A 23915-nucleotide genomic window follows, 5' to 3' on the forward strand; every position below is an offset into this window, starting at 1 on the left:
CCTCTCAAGATTCCTTCCACTTTTTCCCTGTTACACCTGGGTTTTTGGAGACTTTATTCTTGCCTGGTATGACGAGTAAGTCAGGGGGTGCTGTCCTGTTTTGATTGTTGTGGGCATGTAAAGCCCTTTGAGACTGTAAACAGCGATATTAGGCTCTAAGTAAACTTGAACTTGAACCAAGAAACACAACTGCTCAACATGCTGTAGTCAGTAGGTCATTTGTAATATTTAACAGGGAGGATGGCCCAATGGGGGCAAAGTCAAATCATGTCTTGTCACGATTAATAAATGATCTTCCTGGGGATTTCTGGATTGGCCTCAAATACTCTGGTGAACGGTGCTCTGATGCATCGAGTGTTTTGAAAGGGTACACTTGGACAACAGGAAACAACACATCTGATTACAAAAACTGGAAAAATAATGGCAGCGTGTGTTCTCCACACTGCATGTCAGTGTCCAGAGAAGATCTCACATGGACTGAGCGACCGTGCAGCGACGCTGTTCAAGGATATCTGTGTGAGTACAAGGATCCCGAGATGTGTGACAGGTTGCCGTCGGATGGCAAAACGTCCGTTCTCTATACAACGCATCGGGGATTTGAGGGAGAGAATCTAGTTTCAATTACACAAGGGAGCATCGGAACGCATAGGCCAGAGGGAACAAGGCATCTTTGTGTTTCCCATACGTGGCTTAAAGCTCCTTGGAGCTGTGAAGTTCTCTCGGGTGGCTGCGAACAAAACTACATAATGAATGGCACAGACTTCGAGTGCACCTGCTTGGACGGTTATGTAATAGCAGAAAACGGGGTCAGCTGCATCAAAGCACCAGAGGACCCCTGTGACCAGTGTGAACAGCAATGCTCTAAGGTAAATAATACAGTTCAGTGTCATTGTGACCATGGATACGAACTGGGCAAAGACGGGAAGAGTTGTGATGACATCGATGAACGTGCCGATAAAAGTCGGTGTTCAGGAGAACACATGGAGTGTGTCAACAAAAATGACTCATTTGAGTGTCGCTGTGAGAGCGGCTACGAGATGAATAATAACACATGTACTGACCTAAACGAATGCGCATCATGTCCGTGTGAGCATAAGTGTATCAATACAAACGGAGGCTTCTACTGCGTTTGTGTCACGGCCTGCACCTCCATTTTGTTTTGTTCGGTCTTTGTGCTCTTGTTCTGTCTGTCTCCGCCCCTCATTATTAACCTCGTTAATTTGAACCAATCCTGTTTTGCCCTGTTTAGTTCTCCCTCTACTTAAGCCCTAGTGTTTGCCTTGTCCTTTGTCTATCGTTGCTTGTGTATTTTGCACTCTGTTATGCTGCACCTTTTGTTATCGGCTTTTGTTCCTGTCTTGCACTTGTATTTTCATCTTTATTTTGTCAGTAAGGTCCTCCTTTTGTCACCTTCATTGTTGTGTCTTTGCACTTGGGCCCTGCACCACTCCACCAGCGTGACAGTTTGTTATGATGGATATATAATCTCACCAAAGGACAGAACCCAATGCGACTTTCAGTGCTCCGAGAGAAAGTGCCATTTGTGACAGAAACAAGGGTTGTCACTGTCCAAAAAATTATGTCCTCGACGTGAATGAAAAAGGAACGTACTGCGTCAACATTGATGAGTGCCAAGTACTTGACATGTGTGATCAGCGCTGCAACAACATACTTGGCGGTTATGTGTGTTCCTGTGAAGAAGCATTGAGCTTGTCAATGATCATGAGTGTATAAAGAGCTCGTGTCCCACAACCGAGCCCCAAGGCTAGGAAAAAATAAATTCTGGAGTCAGCAGCATTGGTAGCTTATACTATGATCACCTTTAAGGATATGTTCAACAAACATGTTAACCACAGTTTCCGCTGTATTTGCTGTATCTGACTTTGAATTAGTGTATCATTGATTTCATTTTCCGCCAAACAAACTGTCTTACCTAAACTACGACTTAATCAGGACCGCTGCGGTCTAGAAATAGCATACATCAGTGTGCAAAAACACGTTTTCCTTGGTAGTCTATAGAGTATCAGGGACAGAAAGTTGTCTATGTAAAAAGAACACCCACTGTCCTACTGATTCTGATCATTCGGCAGAAAAGGCAAGCTCCGCCCCTGCCCACAATCCCTCGTAACCTCTTTACATCTACTGTCAGAACTACGACATCGCCGCCTCTGTCTGCTGTTGCCCCTGTTGGAATAGTAGTGGCCTACTCCCAGGAAGCCTATCTTACCTGTGTAAATGGTATTATTCCTAAATGATTTTTTACATACCTTAATTACTGGCCATTGAGTAAACTGATACAGAATGTGTAGCGGACTGACTCTTTCAAACATTCTGATACATGAAACTTTGAAATACAGTTTTATATATTTAATTTTATTTGCATAATTAAACCATTTTTATATATGCACGTTGATATGGGACAAATCTCTCAGAAGAAAATGCTGTTCAGATTTTTTGAAGTCCAGTTAATATGACTACGATGACCGTGTAACAGCCTTTCGTTCTGCACAATTTAAATGTCTAAGATCTCTTGTTTCACATGCCAGTCCAAAGTAGTGGATTTCTCAGTGTATTTTTTCAAAGTCAGTTGTAAATAGTTGCCATTCTCTTCGAGCCTTTTGTGCGCATTTAGGCCTATCCGATCAATAATCAGCCAGGCGACTGAGCAACTCATCAATCAACCTATCTGACTATTCACCATCTATCAAATCCACAAATGTGTTTCCACTCAAACATCTTATCACTGAATGGAAAGCTTTGCTGAGTTTGACCTTCATCCTCTACTGACCAGCAAATTTCTGCGTCTTTTCAAAACTATGTTTAGAATCCGTGATCTAGGATTCATTGGCTGTGTTTGTAATCAAGAGCAAACGTAACGAAGCATAAGCAAGCATCATGGCAAGAGTTAGCAGGGGCCTGAAGGTGGAAATATGTGAAGTTCCTCCTTAAGTTTATATTCCTTGTATTTAAGGAAGCTTCAAGGCAATCTCAGATATCTGTGTCGCTGAGTCAAACTGAGGTAGGGAGTTGGCTGTCTTGCATATATTAGATATACTTACTTAAGTTTCCAGCATTCATAAAACTAAAAGGTGACACTTTGAAAACATTTTGTCTAAGCTCATTCTAATTTCCACGGGTATTTATTTTCATGCACTTATGTATTCTTTCGCATCGTATGAGCCACAAGCAGATGTCTTTCATGAAGGCTGATCCTTGGTCCAGTTTAACACGTCTGCCTTTTTGCTAGGCATAATTAATTTGCCAACAATGGAATACAATAGCATACTATTAAGTGTTAAAAGCGTTGAAAATGAAAACATCCAGCAGGTAATTAATGATGCTTTAATGCACAAAACACACAAGGTGTGCTCAGCGGTGGGAAACCCCCCCAAATTCTCTTAGCCTATTCAAACAGTTTTCTGTAAAGAATTATTGCGCAACTTCAGTGGAGAGAGCGAGGGCGGGAGAGAGAGTTGCGCTTATTTTTTACAGGGCTTCGACAGTGTGACTCGTATAGTATGACAGCAGCTAAGGATTACGCCGGATGAACACATGGTTTTCATATTTTTCTAAAGGAAAAAAATTCTTATCACTCGTGACCTCTTATGGAAATTGCATGTTGCGTGACGATAGCCTGAAGTTCAAATGTACCTGACCAACTGCACAAAAAAAACGTGTTGTCGAGAGAGGTAGTTTAGCGTGACTCTGGCCGACACACCCGCAAACTGTTTTCACTGGCTCCTTGCTACAGTGGCAAGTGTGCAACACCAGTGATTTCGACAGTCAGACCCAGAAGCAGGGGACGAGCACCATATTTTTTTTTCCTGCGTGGGAAAAACGAGCCCTGGCCTGCTTCTGAATTTCTGACTTTCTTGGGAGTCGTGGGATGACAGTTCCTGAGAGGAGTTTACTGGATATTGGCAACCGCGCATACTAGGCACACTTTATGCGGCAAGACAAACAAGAAGTACAATTGCTCAACGTGTAAGCTAACTGAAAAACCTTAAGAGAGGAGGCAACTCACGAAATGCAGGCAAAATCTTCCTGTAACAGGTAACTGGTGTAAAATCTGCGTTGTTATGTTGTAATTTTTACCAGTGTGCTGAAAAGAATGATGATTAGTAGAAATCCTTAGTCAGTGATTAGCTGTTTACAGATATAAAATTGACAACTGTCTTCAAAAAGAGTAAATGGAATTTAACAATTGAGCCAAAGCTTCTAAAGAACTGAGTCAGATATGTAAACAATATATGGAGTCTAGTGTTTGTATGAAGTTGATGTCCTTAAAAGGATTGTGAAAAGTTCTTTTCACTTTGAAAAACAGTCTTGGCAAAGGCCAGGTCAGTGGATACAAGAATCGTGACCTATAACATGTTTTTCTTCATCAGAAACTTAATTAGGAAATTAATTTGCTATGGCTGCTATTGCTAATGAAATGCCACTGAGCAATAAATGGATGTGCCGAAATGCCATCTGTTATTACAAGCTTTTTCAATAACTTTCTAAGCCTATGAATGGATGTAATCACTAGCCAATTCAGATTTGGGTTAATAATTAGCCTTAAATGGTCCATATCACGGTCTCTGCCTTTCTTGACCATGTGAAAAGTCAAAATAGTGTAAAAATCATTTAATTCTGTATTTTGTATGAATTACACCCTTTAAAAAGTATTTGTGCACAAATTGGTTGCATACTTAATACTTATTATATTTAATTTCCTGTCAAATATATCCTTTTTTTCAGGATGGCAGTGAGGAATACTTTCATCTTGATCCTTTCTGGATTTCTTATATGCCAACAGGTGGCAAAGTGCAATCCAGGATGCATTATTCAGGGTCATGATGCTTACTGCTCTGCTAAATCTCTAACCCAGGTCCCAGTGTTGCCCCTGTATATAACCTATGCGGATCTTAGTCAGAACTTTATCAGTGAAGTTCACCAAAAATCCTTCATTGGTCTTGAGGGCCTACAAATGCTTAATCTGGGATTCCAGAAAGTGAGAGGACTTGTAATCAAGAACAATGCTTTCAGCAAACTGTACAATTTGACATACCTTCATCTTGGGAGCAATATCCGTCTTCATATTGAGTCAGGTGCATTTAATGGATTATCTAATCTTCAGTCCCTTGTTCTCCTTCGCTCTGGGCTGAATGACTCCATTCTGTCTGGTAATTATCTGCGACCCCTGGTCTCTCTTGAGTCACTTCAGCTCTTTGGGAATGATATCCATAAAATACAACCTGCCCAGTTCTTTTTGAACTTCAGCAAATTCCATATTCTTGACCTCTCACTTAACTGGGTCCCAAGTGTTTGTGAAACAGATCTCTCAGGCTTTCAAGGCAAACACTTTAGCCTCTTAAAGTTGTCCTCTATTCACTTGACTGATATGCGCCATCCTGCTTTCAACTGGGTACAATGTGGAAACCCCTTCAGGAACATATCTATGGAGGTTCTAGATTTATCTCTTAATGGCTTTAGCGCTGACATGGCAAGACCATTTTTCAAAGCTATCAGTGGTACTAAAATTCAGCACCTTATTCTCAGATCTAGTGCTATGGGAAAATCATTTGGTTACAGTAATTTGCCAGACCCTGACAAATATACATTTCAAGGTCTCAGGGAGAGTAGTATTAAGAGTTTGGATCTGTCTAAAACTTTTATTCTCAGTCTTCAGAGTTCATTGTTCAGTGCATTGGGAGAACTTGAAATCCTTTCTTTGGCAGAGGGTAAAATCAACAAAATGGAAAGAAATGCATTTCTTGGAATGACTAATTTACTAAGTCTCAACCTGTCATACAATCTATTAGGGGAAATATATTCTGAAACATTTGAAAATCTGCCAAACCTTTTGGTACTTGATTTGTCATACAATCACATAGGAGTGATGGCACCAGACTCCTTCTCTCAGCTCTCAAATCTAGTTCGCCTAGACCTCAGAGGAAATGCTCTAAGATATGCTGATACATTTACACTCCCAAACCTGAAAGTGGTCCGTTTGGATGACAACAAAATTACAACACTTAATCTTCATTCACACATTACAAATAATATCACGGTAATTCAATTAGATTCTAACAGATTAAGTAATTTGCAAGATCTGTATGAGATATTAGCCACATCTCCTGACGTTGAAGAAATCTATGTGGCAGACAATCATTTTTTATGGTGTACCCACGATGAAAATAATTTAGTGCTAACTTCAAACAAGTTAAAGGTCCTTGACATGCGGAAGACAGGTTTGTCAAATGTGTGGATACAAGAAAAGTGTTTAAATATGTTTGGCAATCTTAGCCATGTATTGTATCTTTTTTTAAATCAGAACGCACTGAAATCGCTTCCAAAGGCCATTTTTAAAGGCCTCATTTCCTTGCATTATTTGGATTTGTCCCTCAACTATCTGACTTATCTCCCTCCAGACATATTTCCTAAAAGTCTGAAAGCTGTTAATTTGGCCCACAATTCCCTTGGCTCACCCGATCCAAATATCTTCACTACCCTCAGTCTGATAGACCTTAGCAATAATCTTTTTATTTGTGACTGCCACCTCAAAGAGTTCTTAATGTGGATGAATGATACAAATGTAACATTTTTCAGGCCAGTTAACGAGCTGACATGTGAATTTCCTGAGGCACTGCATGGTGTTCCTCTAACAGAGTATAACATAGAATCATGCCAAGAGGACGATGATGCACTGTTTGAAAAACTGAGGGTCTTGCTCTGTGTCATGTGTACAACACTCATAACCCTCATCACTTGCAGCACCATTGCGTTCGTTCGTTTTCGTGGATACTTCTTCAAGTTTTACAAAGAGGTGACTCTAAAAATTGTTGCAGATTCTCCAAAAACACCCACTGCTGATGACTGCCCATATGATGTTTATATCTGCTTCAATTCCAGTGACTTTAAATGGGTAGAAAGAGCGCTGCTGAAAAAGCTGGACTCTCAGTTTTCAGAGCAGAACCATCTACGTTGTTGTATCGAGGCTCGCGACTTCATCCCCGGAGAGGATCATTTGTCTAACATGCGCAATGCCATATGGGGCAGCAAGAAGACTGTTTGTGTTGTGTCCAAAAAGTTTCTTAGAGATGGTTGGTGCCTGGAAGCCTTCACCTTGGCCCAGTGCAGAATGTTGTCTGAGCTTCGTGACATCCTGGTGGTGATTCTAGTGGGAAACTTGCCTCTTTTCAAACTGATGAAGCATGATCAAATCAGAAGCTACATCAAAAAAAGAGAATATCTCCAGTGGCCAGAGGATAGCCAGGATGTTGAGTGGTTCTACAGCAAGCTCATGCACAAGATTATTAAGAACACAAAGCTCAAAAAGACCAAACCTGAGACCACCAAAGTCATTGAATTAACTTACATCAATCAGCAGTCAAAACAAGAATTGGAACACAACCCTGTTGCTTCAGTTTAAGCTTTTTAAGTATAATGTCATTTTACTGTCAAATGCTAAAAGTTACTGTAACACTTCAATAAGCTTGAATCAACATAACTCTAACAACCAGTTTTTAAATGTAAACACCAAGGATAAAAAAACATCATTTATTTGTTCAAAAGGTATGGTGCAAATGTTTTGTTGGGTCTTTCCACTTAGTTTTGCACTTGAATTGTCTTAACTGAATAATAAAAAGACTTCCTCCACATCACTCCCAGGGTTAGTCTCAGCTCTACCTATTTGGTCAGAGGTTGCGTCCTAACTGAAAGTTTATCAAAGTTTATTTTCTGCTGTTCTCCTAAATTCCTTACCTTAGCATAACAGAAGAGAATGTGTGTAATGCAGTTGACTGGCTAGGATAAATGATTTTCAAGATTCTGTCTTTTAGTACTCTTGCCTGGTAGCATCAGTGGTATATGAGGCCAACATTTCAGCAAGTCTCATTGCTTCTCATGATGGATTCCAATGTAAACATCTTAAAACTCAGCAATCACCTGTCAGCAATCATCTGTAGTATGCATTAAACCCTCAACTATTCAGTTTCTAAGATAACAGCAAAATGGTGCCAGGAGGGTCAACTGAAAACCACTTCCTCAAAAGTTTGGTAAATCGGCAGACCTTTGTGTGATGTGTGACATCATCATAACAGACCTTTATAGACAGTAAAAGCAGAAACAACTACTGTTGAAAAACCAAAAGATTCTTTTTCTTTGTTACCAGTTTTCTTCAACACTGAAAGGCCATAGTCTTAAACAGCTCTCATCTGAGGCTACCATCCTATTTTGAGCCCACACTGATTAAATGAAAGTGTCTCATTCTCAGCTGGAGGGCTTCAAATGAACTTTCCTTACAGACATTTAGAAGGCATACAAGTTATTTAAATTCCTCAATGTAGTCAGATAAACTGACAAGACATCTGAACTGAACTTGACCCCAACGCCTAAGCAGAAAAGGTCACAATGGCTAAGCAACATACAACATAATGAAGTCACCATAAAAAATGTAAGTACAGATAATGAAGGGGATGTTTTAGTGTAGCAAACATTTACAGAGCAAATAAACCTCAGATCTTCATATTACAGTTACAACTGGGAACTTGGCCATCTAATCAGCAAGGCACCCTGACAGTCTGTAGGAAAATCTATAAAACTGGGCTCCAGAACGATGGCTTACATTGAACATCAAATAAATCAAATATTACCTAATAGTTCTCTGCAACAGTCCGGAGGTAAATATTAGGTAGTTTGGGATATTTCTGATATCTTGGGTAACAGCACATGTAAAACAGGAAAGAGGCCCCTGCACACACTGCACTGACACATGACAAAACACACAACACCACTTCCCCCTTGTGGCTAAGCTTATGCAGTGTGTTTATATGTATTTGTTTATCTTCGTGGAGGCAGAGAACTGAACAAGTCAGTGGACTACAGTCGCATATTTTAACACTCATTCTGCACCAGATGCAAGAATTCCTTCCATTCTAGACATTCACCATTCCATGAAGGGAAGAATTTCTTTTGATGCTTCAGGTTAATCTTATCACATTTGAGTGTTTTTCATTTTAAAAGAGACCATTGCCCAAACTTCATTATAACTATACAAGTGACCCGCCAGTGCCACCTAGCCTTGTTTCCTGTTGTAATCCCTTTATTTAATGTCAGACCACTTTAAAAATATAAGTGCATGAAAAAATTCTGCAAAATGTGTAAGTGTTATAGCTGATGTGGAATCACCATTGACATGGAAATGTTACTTTTATCAGCAGATAATCATTTAACATTTCGATTAATTTCTTTTCATTGCTCAAAGTGGTTTACATGAAAATGCTATGGAGAACAATTCCAAACATGATTACTGGAGCAACATTTCTGGTCACTGATCTGAAAAGGATTTAGATTTTATTATAGGGAACCAAAAAAAGGAACAATATATTTTCCTGTTTCATGTTCACTTCTTTAAATTCTCTGCCTGTCAAGAGTGTCCAAATATAAATGAATGGAAAAAGTGAAGAGATGTTTGCAAAATGTATGAAAAAGCACAAACACCAGCGTGTTCATCTCCGAATCTACTGGCCTTTACTGTGAATCAAACTGTTGCTCTGCTGTCAAAACTGAATATGTTTAGTAACTCACATCAAAGCACACACCATTCAACCATGCCCCTCTCTGGGGAGCAGAATATCATACTATGTCCATGTTCAGCTTCTTGATACTTCCAGTTTAAAATGGGACACAGATTTTTTAGCTTTGCCTGGTTCCAAATTAATCTAACCATGCCAACATTCAGTGTCTATATATCAGATACAAACTGCAGCAAGTCTCCTTCTACCCCCCAAAAAAGTGGACAACATAGTTAACAGGTTGTCTAGGTATTTCACTCAGCTGAAACTAAAGGTTAATTCCGTCCATTTACAATGCTCCTGTCAAAGTTTTGCGGTTTGTCTCACAGTAACCTCCCAATATTTAGCAGTCAGTGAAGACTCATGGATAGAAAAAAAATGTGTGGGCCTCCCCCCCGTTAAAGACTCTCACTGTCTCATCAGGTCTAGGTTTCAGGGAAGCAGCGGGGGTAGGTAAACAAGGGCAAGTTTACACAGGAGACGCAGGTTGGGAGAGCCCCAAGCTTCACAGAGGTGAGAGGTTCCAACAGTTGCTCTTTGAATGACATGTCAAAGATCCCTCCACGCTGAAGTCTCTGAATGGCAAAAACTGGACTGGTAAGACAAGACATTCAGCTAGTGATGCTGACTACCCTGTTCAATAAATACGAGTGAAGTCACTTTGCTTTAGTAGGGTACAGGCAGTTAGATGATATTTCTTTGTGAATTTCTTACCATAATTAGTACTGATAAGTGTTATGACTGGCTTCTTGTTGGAGAAGGTACATGCTTGCCTCACTCAGTTTGATAGATGACTTCTGAGATGACATTTAATTAGAGACTTTTTTTTTTTTTTAATGTGAGCAACAGGAGTTTAAAGCAATAAGAGCTTTAGTGGAATAACAAGTCATTTTATAATTAATGACAAACATATATAATCTATGTTTGTCAGCTCTTCAGTTTTATTTAAAACATAGCCTGTGGAGTCTAATTATATCCGTAATCCATTGGCGGTACTAGGTCAATTGCCCACTTCATCTGCAGTACACCTAAAATGTGCTCATTCATCCCTATTAGTTTTTTGCACCAGAAAACTTCAGGTATATCCTGTGGAAAAAAGGCTCCAGTCTATTTCTTTAAGACACAACACAGATTCATCTGTAAAAAGGTTATTACAACACTTAATAGCCCCTTGTATTCACTGAATATGAAAGGGTACCAATACCTAAGTAACACTGTTCAGATTTTAATTTATGATATCACAAGCATCATTCAAATGATTCCTCCTCAAACATTTCCACAACATTTTGTTTAATAAACCTGGAAATGAAAACACTGTTACGTCTGGACAATCTGATAACCATGTTTCAAACACTGATAGTTTGGGTGCATTGTTGTAAGATCAAAACATTTGTCAGATGTAAACTCCATGTTGACTTTCCATATGACCCCAAAAAATATTTCCTCAGCATCAACACATATTTAATTATCTTCAAAAATTATGCAGCAACTGATTGTGTAATACTAATTCTGACATGTTATTCTATTATCCAATACCACAACAATTCAAATACCTTTCCTTAAGAAAGACAAATGCAATAATTGTGTGTGATCCCATACATTTAATTGTGAAGGGACACTGCACATGATAATTTAAGATGACAACATGTGAATTGTTCTTCATGTTCTCCTCACGTCTCTTGTTTCCTTTACAGTGATAATCAACATAGACTTTCAGATGAGTGCTTTGAACTTATGGTGAGAGCAGGCACATTGGCTTCGGTTTTTGGCTTATGAAACTCTACAGAATTGCACTTAACATTCAAAGTCCTGTTAAAACAATTGAGTCTTTTGGGACAGGCAGAGGGTGTCCTTTCATTTTTGTCTCTGTGATTTCGTTTGCTCTTTTTGACATTTTCATTTTGTGTAACAGGAGCAGATTCAAGTTTTTCATGGCTGTCATTAGGCAGTGACAGATAATCATCATTCTCAGTTGCCTGTATTTTACTGACGTTTATGTGATTACATGGTACATTTTGTGGGGTTTGGAGTTTTAATGTTTTCTCCCCTGTCTTCTGCATTTCATGGTTGGCAAAGCAGTCTCTGTGTGTGTGAGGTAATGCACAACCTTGAACTGTGGAACACTGACTTTGTGGTTGGGTAATCAGTCCCTTCACGAGAGGTGGACCTGGGCTACAAGGGGCCCTCTGACGGGGCTCTTCCAACACTGATGAATCAGACTGATGGGCAGGCTGTTGGAGATGAATAGTGTGGGTGCAGTAGGTCCTGAGGTGGCAGCCCTGAATGTCTGGCCTTGATGTTTGACCCCCTGAGCAGTGATGGAAGTGGCTGGGTGTGCACTGAATGCAATTCCTATGACAGTCCACTGGGTTGAGCACTCCTTCAAATGTTGACATATGGTTCTGACTTTTGGAGATGTGGTTGCTTGTCAAAGCAAACTGAGGGGCCAGACAGGGCATTTCACCACCCTGAGTATTGGAACGGAACATGGCCCATGGTGTGGCCATAGTCTGTTGTGGCAACTGATCTCCACACATGCAGCTCGTATTGAGGGAATACTGGCATTGAGAACGGTCTGTGCCGGTTGAGGCTAACCCGTTCTCTGGGCAAGGGCCTTCTCTGTTGGGCTCTGGTTTGTTTTGAAAAGATACGTGAGCTGTGGAAACAGCTGAATGAGGAGGAACAACTCCATTGCACAGCTGGGTACTTGCCTCTTCATCCTCCATAGAGTTCTTTTCCACACTTCTACCATTTGATGCCAGGGGCTCTAGTTCGTAGTTCTCGTGCTCCACATCTCGTCCCCGGGAATCAAACTGGTACTTGCTGGTGTGGGAGTGTTTCCCTTGGCCATGGTGAGATGGGGATGTAGAGTTACCCTCTGAAAAAGCCTGACACTGAAGCCTCTTGGGCAAAGGGATCTGTCCACAAGTGCCTTGTGGACCAAGACAACGGCACATACACTGGAAGAAGAAAGTAGCAAACGCCCAGCTTATGCACATAATTAGCATGAGGAAGGTACCAAGCTGAGTGTAGGCCAATACAGTCGATGGCATCATCATTACTCCAGCTACAAAAGTAGTCAGTGCTGCCATGGCTATAGCAGATCCCATCCTGCTCAAGGAAAACACCACCTTTCCCTCCCTATCTTGTTCTGGGGCAAGGCGATAGGCAACACCATAATGGACGGCAAAATCAACAGAAAGACCTACTGCCACAGAAATAGTAACTGACTCCAGTACATTTAACTCCCAACCTAGTAGCACCAGTGATCCCACAGTTACAAATATGGTGCCAGCGATGGAAATAATAGCGTAAAGGCTGATGATGATGTTCCAGGTAGTCAGAAGCATCACGCTGAAGGCCACCACCACTGATAGTGCCATGGCAATGAGAGTCCCATCTGAAAGGCTGTCTTGAAGGTCATAGAACTCCAGGTTGCTGATAAACCAACCGTAACTGAGGCCCTCAGGAGCGTTCTTTAGCTCGTCCTGTATCCAGGTGTCTACTTCACTGTAAAACTGATGCATTTTCTCATGTGCCAGCGTAAAGTGGTAGGTGCTTTGAAACTCTAACACAATGGCCCTGATAGTGTCGTTGATGTCAAACCTTGGCCCTGGTGTCTTGCTGTCCAAATGGTAGATGGTACTGCGGTCCAGCTCCATAATGGCTCTTTTTATGCACAGTTCAAAGACTTCCTGCTTATAGGGAAAGGTGGATTGGCTGCAGCAAGGGTAAACTGGTGCCTCCTCACAATCTTGGTTCTCCATCCATTGTTTAAAGGTCTCCATGAAACAGCTAGTGAAGTCTTGTTCCTCAGACTGGAATACAAAACTCTGATTTCTCAGTTTCTGGCAAAAGTTGAGAATCCACACCTGGCTGGCAGGGCTGGCAATGTTGAAAGTAGTGTCAAGCGTCAATTTTCCCTTGTTTTTTGGATTTAGTGGGTCTCCATTATCGACTGGAGTAACTCCCCATATGATAGTGATCGGCATATGGAGATCCTCACCATGGTGGACACGCTCAAACATGAAAAGCTTCTTGTACTCTGCATCATAGCGTTCAAAGGGGTGTGAGGAGCGGAACACCTGAAATTCAGACAGCTCCAGCGATGGTAACTTCATTTTGGGGTTTATGCAGACCACATATGCCCCTCCTACAGTTATGGCTAGGAACCAGAGGAGCCAGAGGTAACGTAACTTGATCACAATGCAGGGCAGAACTTTTTCAAAGAAGATGCGGGAGGCCTCCGACATAGAAAACAGACATTTATTAGCTGTCTGACACAGCCCAGTCCACAAGGTTTGAGTGCTAAAGCCACGATGGTGTGGTGACCTGAAGCACGTGAAAAGGTTGAGGAGATATCGCTCATGAAGGACAACAACAGCAGGTAACCAGGTAACCATCAGGATGTAATTGACCAAGATGGCAGTGCCAGCATAGACACCAAAGCAGCGGATAGCTGTAATGTTGCTGACATAATTCGCGTAGAAGGCTGCTGCAGTGGTGAAGCTCGTGACAAACATCGAGAGTGCTGCATGCTGCAACGTGACACTAACAGTCTCAGAGAGCTCCGAGTTTGGTTTGTCAAATTTGGTGTAGTTCCACACATCACAGAGTACAAAGGCATCGTCGGCACCAATTCCAACCAGGATGATGAGAGCAGTGAGGTTCATGAACGGGAAGAATTCAAAGTTGAAGACCACCCGGTAGAGGAAATAGGAGACAATTAGGGAACTGATGATGGCAAACATGGTCATTAGCGTAATGAACACCGACCTTGTATAGATACACATGACCACTAGCACAATCACAATTGCTATGGCTGGATACACAGTATCCGTCAGGAGGTAATCCTGAAACAGGTTGTGTTTAATGCCAAACTCAATGCCTGTGATGGTTGTGATACCATCAGAGGCATTCCAGTTCTCAAAGTTGTCCAAATAAATGTTCATCATACTCTCCCCTTTCTCAGTGGGTGAGAACAGCATGCTGTACTTGAGAGAGGGTGGAAAGTAGTCAGTGTTTTTTGGGTTCAGAAAGTCTTTGTCCACCAGGAAGTGAAGAATCTGGTAAACGGCGTTGTATTTTGTGCACTTCCGGGGCACATTAGCACACTTCAGCTGGTCCTTCCTCCTGGTGGTCATATCCCAGCATTCAGGTCCGAGGGTACCATTGTGATAGTATTTGGCACATGACCGCAGAATCTTCAATGTATGGGAAACATCCCTTTCAGTAATCTTCTGACAAGAAGACTTATTGGTGAGAACAGCTATGTAGTTCCCAAGGGTCCAGCTGGGACAGCAGGAGGCAGCAGTGGTACGCTGGCATAGGTTCCAGTACTGGGGATGGGAGCGGACCTGAGAAAACATTATGAGTAGATTAAAAACACATTTCCGTGCCTTTTTACAACCCGCATCAACAGATGTACACGATGAAAAGAAAATATGATCATCAACCAAAAACTAAGACATTTTACCTCTTACATGATGCTTTAAGCAATTTTATCACGAACTGGTAAACTAATATTTGAACTTCAAAGACATGCAAATGCATCAGCGCATTGTAATCACCATGTGAATTTGATTAAAAAAAAAAAAAATACTGGAAAATGACTTATTAAAAACAGGTGCTGTATGTGGTGGTTCAACAGTCTCTTGTGTATAATTTTCTATTAACGGACAAAGGTAGACTGATATTCTTTAAAACAATCAACGCATACTAAAGAATTCCACCTACCCTTGTGTTGTCCATATTGCACATAGACTTAATTGCTTGAATGTTCCACAAGTTTTTTCCATCAGCAGATGCAAACACAAGTCGGGAGTAGCTGTCGCCTGTTGATAGTGACACAGCTTAGACAACTTCTTTTTATTTTAAACCACAGAATTTTAAAAGTTATTACTGTACATATGTGACATTGCTTTTATTAAACAACCTACCTGGAACATCACAAAAGAAGTTGGTCTTACTGAAGTCCCATTCTGCTTGTCTTTTGTCTCTTTCATAGTGATCTTCTGACCATCTGTCTTCTTGGTGACTACAAATGCAATGGAGAGATAATGGGGGGAAAAAGTGAGAGAGTGAGAACAGGGGGGGTGGAAATGAGAAAATAATAGCGTGGCATGATCTCCATTTAACACAGACAGCACCTTCTGTCAGTCCAATTTACTTACGTAACGCACTGTTAACTAACAAGAAAGTTAAAGAGGTAATCCTTAATAATAAAGTAATCTTTATTAAAACAATACTTATCTGTAAAGTATAGAACATGACAAAATCCAGCAGCATGTACAACAACATGCTTGTCAGAGAGTATTATAATATACAAGATATTTGCCTGCACCCATCTTTGATGGTGCTGTTTTTAGAGCTATTAGTGGCCAGATCTGTAATTTCACTTATTTTAAAAAACAAAACAAAACAAAACAACAAAAAAATCCCACAAGTTTGGAAAATGCAGAAATTGTAGTAGAACCTAGTGTAATGGACTGAAAATGGATGCCTAATAATTTACCGTGATACAGAGGACTGCAAATAATTTTAGTTTTGCAGTTCCCCTCATATTGTTGCTATTAGGTATCCCCATCATTATGACTACTATCATTATCACTGACAGAGGGCAGAAATGGTGCTGACAGCACTTCTGAGCAAAGCACATCCTGTCCCTGAGACAGGAAGTCTGTGTAATCAGGGGCTCCTGTCAGGGAAGACAGAGAGGGCGAATGTGGAGCCACACAGAGCCCTGCTGTCAGGCCGGGCCATTCCGACTCCCTTTTCCCCTTAGAAATATCCTTTCATGATTTCTTATCCAACTTACAGTTATCAGGATCAACACAGGAAAGATGAGATGAAGAAATACAAGGAAAACATGGTTTCCTTCGGTTAGATATTTCAGAAAAAAAAAAAAAAAGAGACAAAATCCTCAGGCATTATCAAACACATTAATGAGAAATGGACAGTATCCATGCTACCAGATGAGTTGATTTAATTACCTCTTGGCCTGCTCGTCTGCATATTTGAAAGGGTAGTTGGCTAATGTTGCTTTGTAGCCAGTGTTTTTCACCATGTTGTTCCATGTGACAAGTCGCTGGCCTATTGCTGTCCCCCGAGGTTCAAATCCCTGTTTGAAAAATGATGTGAAATAGTTATCAGGTTACTGGGCAAGATGACGCACATTCCCAGAAATAATTCTGAAAAACAAAAGCTAGACTGAAATTTTTTTTTTTACTTAAAAATTAGGAGTTGAAACTACAATCTAATCAAGACAGATAAGAAAGCATTTGTGAATGTGTTTATTGCTCACCAGCAAAGGATCAGAAAAGTCTGGAAGGTCTGGCACCAGGATGCCCACGAGGGCACACACCACAATGAGAACAGTACATACACCAAGCACCACTACCGGCCAATCAGCAATGAGCTCTGCATAACTAAGAGGAAGAGAGAAAGACACTCAGATATGTTCAATAAAACAGACTTGTTTGTATAAATACAGGACAACTACTGACAACGCAGGAGGCGGGTCTAACAGACAAACTTTACGTTGAATACATAAAGCTTGGCTGCTATGCTGTTGAATGGACGGTATCTTAATAAGAGCACTCACAGAACTTAAAAAGGTAAGCCTTATGATAGAACTGTTTAAATTTATTTATCGAGTAAGCAATATCAAATTGGACCCCTACGAGGAATATGATTTCAAATAAATTCAGTACAATCAACTTTGACAATGGAAGGAAAATACACAAACCTCTAATAAAGAGTGGAATGCCAAAGAAAAACAGGGCCCAGGTAGAGGGAGAATGTCACATTGATAACTACAATGACTCATAACTGAGGAATGAATGCTTGGCTGGGTGTACTTTTGATGGACCAGAGAATAGGTTTTTGTGAGTTTACAAAGACAGAGAGGTAGAATGGTACAGAGAGAAAGAGAGAGATTCTTACCTTTTTGGGAACCGAAAAGGCCTTGTAGGACTGAAATACAACAACAACAAAAAAAAGATCAATCAGGTTTACATTTTAAGTCAAAGCAAGAGCCAATCTAAACCATACTGGCCTTTGCCTCCACACAGGGAGACATGTTTTTTCATGAAACAGCTTTTTCTTCCCCCTCTGTTTCTTGGCATACACCTTGTGTAGAACAACTCACTCTCTATTCAAACTAATTTCCCCTGGGGGCATTACAGCCCCTTTGCAGGTTAACTCTCCTCGCCTTTAAAATTACTAAATGGCAGTTTAGCGCTGCTTTGGTTTTCACATATAGGAAAGATTCATGACAATTTAAGGTTCTTATGAATGAACTTTCCAAATATTTTTTTTAAAAAAGGTATGGTTTAAATTATATGGTACAAAAAAAACCAACCAAACAAAAAACAAACAAACAAATAATAGTATGCAGCATACAAAAAAATCTGAATTCATAGTATATGCTTGGAATGAACAATAGACAAGGGCAGAAAATAACTGTCCAAAGATACACCCGAAGAAATCCCATGCAGTTTTCACATTACTGAATCAGAAATGAAACTGCAGAAGGATGAGTGATTTTTCCAACTGAAGGCAACCCGTTGGCTTACGTAAAAAACTTTTGCCCTTTACTGCTCAGTCGATTTGATGTGATTTCAGAGAGATAAGTCTAAAAGACTAACAGTCCCAGTAAAGTATGATGGTCTTCTATCACTAGTGCAGATGCTGGAAATAAGAGACAACCTTCCCAAATCCCATATGAAACTTTCAGATGCTTTGGGTTTCTCTGGACTTCCCATCACTGGGCTCTCAGAGCGATGGGAAGTCTTAGGAACACCGGGTGCAGGCGTGAGTTAGGAGAATCAGATATGCTGACCAGATCACAGACAGATGCAGAGAGTTTTGGGGGACCTTTTCTGCATCTACATATGTTTTAAATATTCAGGACACAGTCATTAAGACATATGAGTGCTGAGACAAGGAGAGCAACTTAAAAATAGATACACATAAGGATAAAGAACTTAGATACTGCCATCGGGAAGGTATCCATATTTTGAGATCTCTTTTATATATACTTTACATAATGAAACATACAGTCCATGAACGATGTTTATGACGCACAAAATATTAGTAAGGCTGTGTGTGTGTGTGTGTGCAATAAGTTAGTGCTCACTCAAAGGTCAAACCTAATGAGGGGTTAAAGGAGCACACGAATTCTGCTTCATTACCTTGAGCAAGAAGTGATACCTAGTCAACAAAATAATGCAGACAAGGCTCTAAACAGGAACAGATATTCACAGAGTGGAAATGACAGCCAATCACATTGCACCCTGGTAGAATATTCTTAAATGATGGGAGCAAAAGGGCAGCAAGGCCAGGAGATGGCTGTAATTTTCCTCCTCCTTGTCTTTAAAGAGAATCCATGGAATGCTATAATTAGTGGTTGCCATGGCACCAGGAGGCACAGATGAACAAAAGCCACTGGCAGGAATTTTTCACCACAGGGTAACTTCTGGGGAGGCCGTAAATCCCTTTTAAAGTTCAGTGGACACGTTAATACAACAACCAGATGTTGTAAAGGCACAGGCTTTGAAGCATCTGCATATTCTGCTCAAGGTGAGTCCCATTAACCGTCGAGATTGTAGAAGTACCTTTGCTTTTCGGTGCAATCAAGAGAAAAGTACATACAGTCAACATTTAACCTTTTAAAATGCTCGCTGCACTGCTGCTAGCCAATAAGACGTAATGAGGACCACATTTTTCTCCTTTGCTAAAATCAATGTAGCTGGCCAATGGAGAGTCAGTCAGTTAATTTACAACCAGTCTGTGCTGTCAGTTGCTCTCCATGTATGGGCGTTGCACTGTGGAATCTGGGGCTGTGGGATGGTCCAAAATGGAGTCAAGTTATTGGAAATTGTTGGACAGGATTCTTTTACATAAAATATCCTGGTTTGAAGGGCCATCAAAGGGTGCATCTATCTGACTGTGTCTTCCATGGATCTGTTTTGCATTTGTTTGTCTCTCTGCACGCACTGATTTCAGTTCAGCTTCAGAAGTATGAAAGCCAGACGCAATGTAAATTTACGACGTCTGACAAAGGCATGCAATAGTGCTACGCTGCGCTTTTTACAACAAGTTTCTCTGTTAGAGTAATAGGTTTTTCAACAACAACAAAAAAAAAAGAAAATGACAAATGTAGACAAATACTAATGTGTGTCCTTGAATCAGCGTTGGGAGATTTAGGGTTCGTCTGTACAACAGAACCGTGGAATCTACACAATCGGCGTGACTATGAAGCAGTCAAGTTTCCTCCAGAGACACTGATGCTAGCTTCCATTACAAAGCACAGAAATTTTCCCCTCAGTAAAAACATGTTCGTTTGTGTAGATTTGTTATTCTGTTTGCTAAGAGGAAATGTTTATGGATCAGGAGGTTAATTAATAAAGAAAATAGCAAGAGGCCAGGACACACATTTGTGTTGATGTGCAGTGAAATGGTAGCAGGGGGAGTAAGGGGTTCAAAGGTCACACTAGAGGCCACACGGGGGGGGAAGGGTGCTAACAGACACAGATATTTCTGGGGGGAACCTCCCCCCTCCACCCCCCAAAAAAACCCATTCAGGTCTAGGTAGGACCAATTACTGTCAACCGTGTCAATTATTCGCCTGCTTGATCAAACCACATATAAAATTAGCATTTTTTTTCAGACTTTAGGCAGTTTCCAAATGAGAGCCATTACTGAAAAGAAACACGAAAGGCCTACTTCCCCAACCCCCCACACCTTAAAGTAAATTTATGTTTTCGTCATTGCCAAATTATGCTGAATTAGTATTCTCCAAAACACTTACACTCTGTTATGCAGACATCATGGGAGACTTTTTAAGTATCCAATTAAAAATACACGCCTTCACAGGTGTTCTTTCTTACGTACGAGTAATTAAAACTGATTCTCATTACGTGGTCATAGTGATGTTCTGAAATCCCCTACAGTAATCGAGTTTGCCACCTACGGTGCACTTAACCCGCGGCACTTCAGCTTCAAGACATTTACAATGCAGTACATCTCACAAGCTTGTGTAATTAAAGTAATCTCAGGCTGTGGTAACTGTCTGAAAGGCTCAGAGAGAGCGAGAGTCGGAAAAGATTTACAAAACAATTAAGTCATTAAGATCAAACCACACTGGTGGTGCTACCTTGGAATTCTACTGCTGATGTCTGACAGTAAAAAAAAAAAAAAAAAAAAAACTTTCGTTACACCTAATTTTTTTGATTATCATCACCTTGCCACAATGTCGTGAAAACACTACCGCATAAAAGAAAAGACAATATCTATTAGAAAATGTTTTAAACTGACCATGGTCATAACTGTTTGATGGCGGGAGTATACGAAAGTACGTATTGCTGCTTCTTTGTAAACTCTCCGCTGAGTGAATTGTTACGTACGCGTCTGTGTGTGTGAGTATGTGAGTGAGGGTATGTGGACATAGTGAAGACATGATCCACCATTGCACAGGGTCTGGAGGCCACACCTGACATCTCCACATTCTTGGATTTGAAATATGGGCGTGCACAGATTCCAGAAATGCAGGCAGGATTTCAACACTGTAGCCAATAGTTACAAGCTGTCCGAAAGATGTCTTTATTATCTCCTGGCCCCCAAGCCTTCAGAGCAGCCAGTTTAACCCCAGAGACTTAGAGATTTTGTAAACACAAACTGTGGAATTCAAAGCATTGCACACTATATAGCTGTGTAACACATACAGGGACACAAACGAACAGAAAGAAATGATACATTTGTATTCTTGGGTGGATGTTGCAACACTAACAAATTATTTTTTTTATCCTCCAGTAATTCATTTGATCATTCTTTTTTTGTTGTTTTGGTGGTGGTGGTTGGGGGGGGGGTATTTCAGGCCAGTACAATAAGCTTCAGTTCATTACTCTTGTAATGTTTTAGACGCTCATGTAACAGTAAACGAACAGTGGCTGACCACACCTGTGTCACACAAACTCAAACACAGTTACAGACAGTCAGCAGCTGCGCGTGATCAGTACCAGATCTGGGTAAGACGGTTTCTAAATACTTGAAAAACTGTACAAGAAAAGTTAGAGTGTGCACTTGGAAGTATACATTAGTATTTGGCTGTAAACTTTCAGACACTTAAGTCGTTTCAAACTTGGAGTGCACTTATTTTGATAGTATGGGGATAAGAGGATACACTCCGATGTATGAGCCCTCATAGAAAGTTCTAGCTCCATCTGTGACTTACAAGGTCATTAATGTGACAACTAGGGACTTTACTGAGCCACATACAAGCAGAATCAGCATTTGCCTACAACACTCCCATTATGCAACGCTTGAGCAGTGAATGTTGCTATACTTCCAGCACGGCTCCCATATCAGCGACAGTAATTTGGCCACATACCAAAATCAACCCTATTTGTGCTATTACAGTTGCAGCTCTATGACAAAGTGCATGTCTAGACACAGGCCAAGCCCATTGAATAAGCAGCACACGCCAGGCAGAGATGGTGCGCTTTGTTCGCACACAATATCCAGTTGCAGACCTCAGCTTTGGATGGGATCTGTGGGTGTCTTTGATCATATGAAACACAACTTTGCCTTGGGCCTGATCGAGGGAGATATCCAAAATGTGTCTCATGGTGGTTTCATTTCAGAGACACACATTTTTTTTTCTTCTTCTTTAGGCCAACTTAGAGCATGGGATCTCAGTGGTATAGTTCATGACCCAAGACAAAGAAAGCTCTGCGAGACAGCATTGTTGCCTGCTCCAGGTGTCTGGTGACTTAAACGCTTTTTGAACTCCTGAAAAAGCAGGGAATGAGAGTGAGAGAGAAAGAAAGAGCAAGATATAGGCTAGAAAAACAAACAAGGCCGTACTATGTTCTGTGTTAGAAAGAAAGACAGAAAAAGAAAGAAAGAAAGAAAGAGAAAATCTCTGCAGTATTCTCCAAAAGGTAACAATGGTGAGAACCTTTGAGTGCATACTAAACAGTTTTTTTAAACAATAAGTAAAAAATTTTAGGGGAAAAAAAAAAAATTCAGACAACTTTGAATTTTAAATTATCAGTTGAGTATCTTGTAGACACAACCCCCCTATGCCAAATTTTACAATTGCAATATCCATCATTAACCCCATTAAAGCAGGTTATCAGGCACAGAACGAAGAGATAATACAAAGCAGCTGCCCCCTTCATCCTACTGAAGCTTCACTAACAGGTTCGATAGAAAAAAAAAAAGAGAAAAAAGAAAAGTCTTAACCTAAAGCTAATTTGAGGTTATGACAGACTCATGTTCAGGTTCAGGCTTTGATCCCAGTTTGCAGGATAAAAATGTGCTTTGATCTCCAGTGGGTACATCTAAGGGCTTTTCCTTCTGCTCAATGTGTATGAGATGAGTTGGGATCAAGGCAGCATGAGTAGCTTGCGTTGTCGATGTAGGCTTGTAAAACCACAAACACTCACACCCCATGTCCATACCATCATTAAAAAAAAAAACAAAAAAAATCCTCCTGAATGGGTCATGAAAAGATTTAAAAAAAAACAGTGCAATTGGTAGCGTGGGTGAATGCAATTGCGTTTGTAATGTCGGTATTCATTCCCTCTAACTGTCCTTTCCTTAATCCCCTCATCAAAGAGAGACACGGTTTGAAAGCACATTTAAAAGATGATGGTGTTTTTTTGTGTGTACTGTGGCACACCTAGTTTGTCCTCAGTGAACCTTTCCTCTTTGTCTTCTCTGCCCTAGAGAAATGTGACAGATAAGGTGTGCAGAGTTCCCCCACTCACAGCTTGAAACATGCTTGTGCATTTTCACAGCGTTTGCCTCTTACTTCAGTGGTGGTTAAAACGGGTCCATCTGTTTGAGATGGGGGATTCACTTTGTTCCAGAGCATGAAAGTAGAATTGACCACAACTCAAGTTAGCAGCAACTCCGACTAGCTGCTGCTACCAAGAGCAGATGTTTTCAATCCAGTATAAGAATAACTGTGAACCTATTTGCAGACCGTTCGTGGCATAGAGCATTTCTTATTTGATTGGCTGGAACCGAATCGCTAAAGAGAAACACTCCAGTTAATTGGAGAGGCAACAAGTCCGGGCGGTACAACTACTTTAGTTTTACAAGAGGTTGAGGTGTCTGAGAGGGTCAAAAAGAGGTGATAAATGGTCCCTAAAGACAGGAAAACTAGGGATTTAGTCTGGTTTTGTCAGTCTTGTGTGTTCAGGCCTGAAAACACCATGTACAGCGGAATGATTGCTCCCTTTATGAGAGAGCAAGAAGAATGGATGGGAAAAGCACAGTTCGTGAAACTGTTAGACAAAGCCGTACACGAAAGGCTCTTTGAGGAGTGTTAGTACACCCTGTGCT

The 23915-nt window shown here is 40.7% G+C and overlaps 3 protein-coding genes across 3 annotated transcripts in view; 2 read left to right on the forward strand and 1 right to left on the reverse strand.

The window, feature by feature from the left end:
- Positions 1-248: 248 nt before the first annotated feature.
- Positions 249-1461, forward strand: LOC115809342 (EGF-containing fibulin-like extracellular matrix protein 1). The gene is made up of 2 exons (XM_030770944.1): positions 249-1203; positions 1457-1461. The coding sequence occupies exons 1-2, from the start codon at positions 249-251 to the stop codon at positions 1459-1461; spliced, it is 960 nt and encodes a 319-aa protein (XP_030626804.1).
- A 1602-nt stretch (positions 1462-3063) lies between these two features.
- tlr5a (toll-like receptor 5a) lies at positions 3064-7640 on the forward strand. Its single transcript, XM_030770871.1, has 2 exons — positions 3064-4053; positions 4744-7640. Exons 1-2 carry the CDS (start codon positions 4028-4030, stop codon positions 7415-7417), a joined length of 2700 nt encoding a protein of 899 aa, XP_030626731.1. The 5' UTR covers positions 3064-4027; the 3' UTR covers positions 7418-7640.
- A 3506-nt stretch (positions 7641-11146) lies between these two features.
- disp1 (dispatched homolog 1 (Drosophila)) overlaps positions 11147-23915 on the reverse strand; it is a 36773-nt gene continuing 24004 nt past the window's right edge. Inside the window, exons 3-8 of the mRNA XM_030772723.1 lie at positions 17505-17534; positions 16864-16987; positions 16553-16680; positions 15500-15597; positions 15297-15394; positions 11147-14917 (exon numbers count right to left, since the gene is read on the reverse strand). Of these exons, the coding sequence (XP_030628583.1) occupies positions 11261-14917; positions 15297-15394; positions 15500-15597; positions 16553-16680; positions 16864-16987; positions 17505-17534 (4135 nt within the window). The 3' untranslated portion in view covers positions 11147-11260. The remainder of the gene's footprint in view (positions 14918-15296; positions 15395-15499; positions 15598-16552; positions 16681-16863; positions 16988-17504; positions 17535-23915) is intronic.

This window comes from Chanos chanos, chromosome 4 (genome assembly GCF_902362185.1).
Source record: "Chanos chanos chromosome 4, fChaCha1.1, whole genome shotgun sequence".
Lineage (NCBI taxonomy): Eukaryota > Metazoa > Chordata > Actinopteri > Gonorynchiformes > Chanidae > Chanos > Chanos chanos.

Bases quoted from the DNA above. Each gene is read 5' to 3' on its own strand.
- LOC115809342 (XM_030770944.1), top strand. From the start codon at position 249: ATGGGGGCAAAGTCAAATCATGTCTTGTCACGATTAATAAATGATCTT.
- tlr5a (XM_030770871.1), top strand. From the start codon at position 4,028: ATGCAGGCAAAATCTTCCTGTAACAG. The intron at 4,054-4,743 runs GTAACTGGTGTA...CCTTTTTTTCAG, and splicing joins GCAAAATCTTCCTGTAACAG to GATGGCAGTGAGGAATACTT.